Raw genomic sequence first — 7479 nt, 5'->3', positions numbered from 1 at the left:
GAAAAATGTCAGGAGGTAAATAAGCAGCAATCACAACAAAATACCACAAGATACTATTCAAAGTCCTTGGGTACAATCAGAAGTATCCATCCATATTATCTTTGTTGTTATTAAAAAGTGAAGAAATCACATTTAACAAATTAGGATCAATTTTATTAGGTTATGAAATTATAGATATTTTACAACGTGACACTATCGGCTAGGTAGGGATCCATGTTAACATTAGCCGGTAAAACATGTGGGTTGGTAATTTTGTATATTATGATTTAAACATCTATCGGTAAGTTAGGGAAATCGGAAAATTCGTATAATATTATTTGACCATAGGTCGGTAAAATAGGAGCCGCACAGTGGTAAGAAACGATTTTAGTTGTTCATAAACCTAATATCTCAAGATTGGCTAAACGGAATTGAATGAAATTTAGACTGGATACAGTTGACGTCATGCCTAAATAGGAAAAAATACTCACAAGATCAAAATATGTTTTCCAAGGCCGTAAAATCCATGGAAAATCGTGTACTTTCTATATTTCATGAATAAACTGACTTAAACTTTTAAAAACAATGATAGTTTTTTTATATCAACACTTAAATTTGTTTATTTACATCGGTCAAACTAAAATCCAAAGTTTGAGTCAGTTTATTCATAAAATATAAAAAGTATCCGATTTCCCATGGATTTATCGGCCTTGGAAAATATATTTGGATCTTGTGAGTACTTTTCCCTTATTAGGGATGACGTGAACTGTATTCAGTCTAAGTTTCATTCAATCCCGTTTAGCCAATCTTTAGATATTAGGTTTATGAACAAAGAAAAACGTTTCTTGCCACTCTGGGCCGTCGGTAATTCTTTTAGCTATGAATAACAGTTGGCACCACTGTGAAAGCCGTGTTACGTAAAGCTTTTGATAGATCCAGTAGGGCTCCTCCACTTCAGCAGGGTTCTGGTAATAAGAACGAAGCGCAAGAATTTTGGTGTCGCCTGTCCCCTCTACGTAGGTCCCCAAGAGTCCCCAAGTCACACCTTGTTTCCTTCTAGCCTAATTAGCTACATTTTTGGGTTGAGCTAAGAACTCAAATCAATAAGAGTCCGTCCTCGGATCCCTTCCCTTTTTTTCTTTTAGTTGCCCTCTTGCCTCGGGGATCCTCCACTGTCAAATTCTTTTCTGGGGAAATTTGGTTATCCTCTCCATCTGCTTATGCTTAGATATCTGCGTTTGGTCGGGTGGGGGCAAGGCGGTGTTCACTCAGAATGGCGAAAGTATCTGAATATCCTTTGATCCCATTAGGGGTACAAGCTAGATGGCGCAGCGATTGCGCTCAACGCGCCAGTCTAAGTTCAGAATTTGAAAAATTGTCAAGAGTAACGAAGGTAACTATATGTTGTTGTTTTACCGGCTTTTGAGGTTCTGTAAGTGTTTCCCGGTGAGCGCAATTAATTTTAGTAAAAGTTTATATCAAATAAAGCCGAAGCCCATTCCAAGTGACATACAAAGGTATTCGGTTTTGGATTGTCCATCCAATCGAAGAGTCAAGTCTCATCGTTATCTAAGGAACAGAGGTATTGGGATAAAGTGGATTGATGCTTCAGAATATCCTCGATTGACTGATTTAAATTATGATGATATCTATGGAAGTCATTATGTTATTTGTCATTTACATTTCCGGCCAGAAGATTACCAATGTGGTATTCGTGGAAAACTAAAGCCAGAAGCAGTTCCTTCATTATTGTTGCTGACACAAAATTCGGAAAATGTTCCATCAACTGAACGTGTTGATCCGAATGCAAAAATCGATGCTGACGAAAAAGAAAATAGTTCATTTGCGGAAAATGTCAATCCTCTAACTAAAGATTTTTCTGCATTCACGTTTTGTAATTGGATTCCAAAATCGCGACAAAGTGGCTCATATAGACGAGGTTTCACTATAACATCTGATAAGGAAGACGAAAACAGTAATTGAATCGATGAAATCGGCCAAGTATTTACGTCGAAGCCTAAATCGGAAAAAAGGTATGGTAGGAGGAAGAAAATCTTCGCAGAACAATTTGAGGATATTTCGCGTGGAGCATTAACTAAGCCTAGTTATTTAACAATATTGGAGTTACAGTGTTTGATTTTCAAAGTAAATATATAAAAGTTTTTAAAAATAGGAAATAAATCTATCGATCGCGGTTTTAATAATAAGTCATAATTTTAAAGTATATTTTAATTAGTAAAATAAAGGTATAAAGAGTCAATTCAAAAACGTAACCTTTTCGAGTTTTTATGAAAAATATTTTGCAACGTTTTTTATAATTTGGAAATTAAATTAACAAAAATACTTACGGATTTTTGTACCTAATAAGAAAGAATTGAACTCCAATACTTGCTTGAATTCTCAATTTTATGATGGCTAGTTGAATTACTTTCAGTTCATAATGAATTTTATATACGAAGAAAAAGTAATTTCCTTTTGAAACTTTATTCAATTGTTAATTTTATGATTACTATTTAAATTCCTTTCCTGTAATAATGAATTTTTTATACAAAAAAAAGGAATTTTCTTTTGATAATTGATAAAAATGTGAATTTTGCGATGACTATTTCAATCACTTCTATTTTTTGATAAGTTTCATATAAAAAGAAGAAATAATTTCCTTCTAATACTTTAATTATACACTGTGTTTTGCACTTGAAAAATTCTGAATATATGTGCGATCTTTAAAACATAATTTTATTTTAGTTTGAAATTCAAAATTAACTACTGTTCGTCTTTGTCTGTGTTGTCCGTCCTGCTTACGCTTTTTGTTACATTGAATGTTAATTATAAGCATTGCCTGTAACTGCAATGCTTGTTTAATAAATTTCTCAGTTAAATATGAATCAACAAATAAAATAAAAAAGTGATTTTCAGAGTAAGTGTTGAAATTTGCCTAATTGAAATTTATCTGACAATTAATCAGGGTATTATTTAATTTTTAATTTAAAGAACATCAATTTTCACCTAAAAATGGAATAGTTAACCTTCAGTGATAAAGCAATTTTAAATATGAACAAAAACGAATTTTCTACTATAAATTTAAAAAACAATTAAGTTATTAAAATTTCAAGACAAAATTACGAATTTTTTGTATCAGAACTCTCAAAACAAAAACTTGAAGTTTCAACTAAATCAGATTAATTTTTAACGCAAAAAATAATTTCTAACAAAATAGTTCAATTTTATCCGAAAATGGAATCTTTTACTCAGAACAGAACCATTTTGGACAAAAAATTCAATCGGTAATTTTTCAATTACCACAATAATTTGTCAAAAAAAGGCATTTTAAACAAAACAATTCAATTTATATATCATTTTTCAATTAAACAGATACATTTATAAACAAAAGGCTTCATTTACAACCAAAAAAGACGAATTTTTAATCAAATTCATTAATTATTAACAAAAAAGAAGAATTTTTAAAAATGTAAAAAAACAATTTTTTTCATTCTTAAGTAATTTAAGTTTACGCTTTTTGTTTCATTAAATGTTAACTATAGGCAAAGCATGGTGTTTTCGTTGTGAAAATAAGAAATTTTAATAGGCTTTTCAAATAGAATTTTTTGCTACATAAAATTTAAAAAATACGATCATCAATGGATCTGTTGCCGAGAAGCTTTCTTTTTTCCAACCGATAAAACCACAGTTTAAAAGGAAGGTTTTCACGACGCACACATACTAACGCAATGCTCAGTATCGTACATTAATGTAATGCATTAGTGAAAAAAAATAAATAAACAATAAGCTTTGCGAATAATATATTAAAATATTACAAGTATTTTTTTAGTTGATAATAACAAAAAGTACGTCGTGAATACTTCGTTAGGAGTAGCAAATACAATAATTAGCAGATAAACTATCTGCACTTCAAAGACAACTCATTGCGATGGTTCTTCTTAACGCTAAAAACCACAAAAACGGTCGGCGATATACGTCAGATGAAATGCTATTATGTCTTTCAATTGACAAAAGTTCAGCGTCTGCGCACCGATATTTATGTTCAATCTTGCCTTTTCCGACTCCTCGGAGAGTACGTCAACTTTTGACCAAATTTCGTTGGGATTGTGGAGTCACGGAAACCATGAAGGATTGTTTGAAAGAAGCGGCTGATCGATTAACAGATGAACTGGACCAGGTTTTCGCTTTGATGAGGGTTGAAGTTTCCTTGAAGCTGAATGTCCATTATAGCGCTGAGAAGGACAAGGTTATTGGTGAAGAGGACTGGGGCACAAATCGAACCTCCAAATATGCGGATCATGCACTAGTTTTTATGCTGTGAGGCATCAAGAATGGATGGAAGATCCTAGTTATGTATAATTGTTGTGCTGGACAAACTACACATGATCAAATAGTTTCCAGCATTAAGGAGGTAGTTCGAGCTGTTACCGAGCCCGGATTTGCAGTTGCTGCAACAGTGTGTGATCAGTGTTCCTCTAATATGAAGGGCATACAATCACTTCAGGCGGATACTGATCGATTGGGAGAAGAAAAGGAAATCGAAAAATGTAAGCTACTTCGAACATGTTTTATTTTGTTTTGCTCTACTTTTATTTCAATCTTCTCTCTATTTTAGTGCTTTACAGATTGGACCATACTAGTCGATGGCGTTGAATTGTTTCCAGTCTATGATGATCCACACTTGCTGAAATGTATGAGGAATAATTTTATGACTAAGGCTATCGAAATAAATTTTGATCGGCAAAATTTAAAGAAAGAAGAGAGGATATTCGCTTCGTTGGAGCATATCGTGACAGCATAAGAGTAAAAAATCTATTGCTTTGTCGATCTCCTAGCTAAATCTAACGGTAAAGTATACTATTTCTTCTTTGAGCGAGGATAATTCAAAACGCATCCCTTAGTGCGAAAATGCATACCACGAGGAGTTTTTTACGAACGCACGAAGGCAATTGAAGAGCATGCGGTTTGTTTATTCTAAAACTCACAAATCAGTAGAAACCGAGATACCTTGTCTGCAAAACTCAATTTACACTTCGCAAGGTTTCAAATTACTTGGAGAAAATTAAAGCCATTGGGGTTCAGTAGTTTTGATACACGTAATATTAACCAAGATCCTCTTGAGAACTTTGTTGGCAATGTGAAAATTCATGATTTTATGTCCAACAAACCGACATGCTCCCAATTTCAGGCACCAAATTTTGAGGCAAACCAATTTCCAGAAATTTCATTATTATATTTGCCAAGTTGTTCCATTTTTAACAAAGCAAGATGAATTTTTAATTAAAAGTGTAATAGTGTATGTTTGAACTGATTAACCTTTGAATGAATAAGAGTTTAATTTATCAAAACATACATAGTTGAACAAAATAGTAGAATTCTCAACCAGAAACAAATTTATTTTAATACCAAAAGGACGAATTTTTAACAAACTAATGGAATTTTCAAGCAGCAGCGATAAAATTAAAAAATTATTCTTAAAATTTTTCACATTCTGTTTGTACATCTTTAAAATTTTTTAAAAATCTTTTGAAATTAATTTTTCAAATAAAAAATCAGTTATAAGATTCCCTGAAATTTTAAGAAAATTGGGTTATTATCGTGAAACCTTTCAAAATCCTTAAGAAGCTTTAAAGATTTTTCAAAACTCTAAATTGCTCCAGTTGGCACCATTATTTTATTTCAAAATATTTCTTAATTAAAACAAACCGATTTCTAGAAATATCATTTTTAATTGATACACGAATAAAACCAAGTAAATTTTTAAGTACCATTATATAAGAAAAGTTGCAAATAATCACAAATCACTGCATATTGATAAAAAAACTTCTCAAAATTCAAAATAAAAACATACTTCGAAAAATAATTTCACAATCTTCTTTTTTCAGAAAAGAAACACATTTTCATTTTAAAAACAGTACAAAAACAACTAGAAATACACAGATAATTATTCTGACAATTATGTATGTATTTCTACTTGTTTATATATTGTTAAATATAATGTTAATTCGGTGACCCTTATTGGGAAGCAGATATCTTAGTTAATAGAAATAAGGCTTACATAATCAATTGAGTAATCTTATAAAAAAAATATTGGGAAATTGGTCATTCACCTGTATAAAAAATCATTATCGTTATCCATAAATAGATAATCGTTTCTGGTATTGCACCTGGGCATGACGAAGTACTGAATTCTTGATAATTTTAGTTTATCATAAGTATACTTACAACTAAAATAAATTTCTAAATGAAGCAAAGTTAATACTATAATTATTTTACAAAAATCACTAAATTTTACATTTTGGACATTTTTTTATCTCTAATGTTCCGTGACATTGGTACGATTAGTTAAACTGGCTTCTGATGAGAGAAGAGTTCAAACATTTCTACATACCTTAATTCTAAAAATGATATCTTTTCCATTTGACTCCTTTATAAAACTAAAATTTATGTGGTTTTGAATAAATAGTAATTTGTGCTATTTTATTGGTTCATTATTTATATTATTATTTAGTGATTTACTTATTGTTATCTAATGTTTTGAAAATGTAATGCCCAATAAAATTTCCAAAAATCGTCGCCATTATTGACTGTTACCAAAGCCTGGCCATATTACAAACATTACATGATTGACATGAAGTGTAAATCTCCTGCAACATTTATATTATATTTAAATGAAATGAAATGAACAATTGCTTTTCCATTCATATTACGAAAATCATCGTAAGATACAAGCCATGCTTCTAAACCATTTTTTTCTTTTCTTTTTATATAACAATAGTATGCTTTAACAGCATTTTCATGAATCCGGTTATCAAATGCAGCTGATCGGGTAAGAATAGCAGACCAACGATGACCCAAATCATCTGTAACGAAAACCTGCCCATCTTTCTGAAGAGGTGGCATAAGTGGAAGTTGATCTTTTGCAACATAATTAAGCATTCCAGTAAAATTATGTCCTGGCGAAAGTACGCCACCTGCATATCCACGTATGGTAATTTCGCTTTTAGGAGGAATATCGTATGGAATATCTCTTACTTTTCGACAATTATTACGATGGTCTTCTTGAACAGTGGCAGAACCGTCCGCTGAAAAAAAGAAAACTGTAGATAAACAATGCAAACAATATAATGTGTAATTCAAAATGAAGTGAAAATGCTAGCGAAGTAAGAAAGTTATATAAGGAACGTCCTGTCCAATGGTACATTTAAATTTCCCTTTCCAACCCTATCCTTCCTATCTAACTTTTCACAACTCTTACTTCCTTCTCCTTCCCAATATGTTCCACCACTCCTCTATGTGTGCCTTAACATATTTCCTCCCCACTACCACTTTCTCTGACTTTCATCTTAATATACATGATCTGTGCATCGCATGTATACTTTAAATTATTTTTCTTAATTTACCCTTTCCTCCAACATCTTTTCTATATGTATATCTTTCCACAACATTTGCTGCCTTCCTCCATCTACTACCCATTTCTGACTGTTTCCCTTTCCTCTC

General features: G+C 31.6%; 1 protein-coding gene across 1 annotated transcript; it reads left to right on the top strand.

Annotated features, from left to right (window-relative positions):
- The first annotated feature begins 3907 nt into the window (after positions 1-3907).
- LOC117170800 lies at positions 3908-4300 on the top strand. The gene has a single exon (XM_033357838.1). It carries the CDS (start codon positions 3908-3910, stop codon positions 4298-4300), a length of 393 nt encoding a protein of 130 aa, XP_033213729.1.
- The last annotated feature ends 3179 nt before the right edge of the window (positions 4301-7479 follow it).

Source organism: Belonocnema kinseyi, chromosome 4 (assembly GCF_010883055.1).
Source record: "Belonocnema kinseyi isolate 2016_QV_RU_SX_M_011 chromosome 4, B_treatae_v1, whole genome shotgun sequence".
Classification (NCBI taxonomy): Eukaryota; Metazoa; Arthropoda; class Insecta; order Hymenoptera; family Cynipidae; genus Belonocnema; species Belonocnema kinseyi.
The sequence above is the reverse complement of the archived record's forward strand: the minus strand, read 5'-3'. Positions and strand labels throughout refer to the sequence as shown.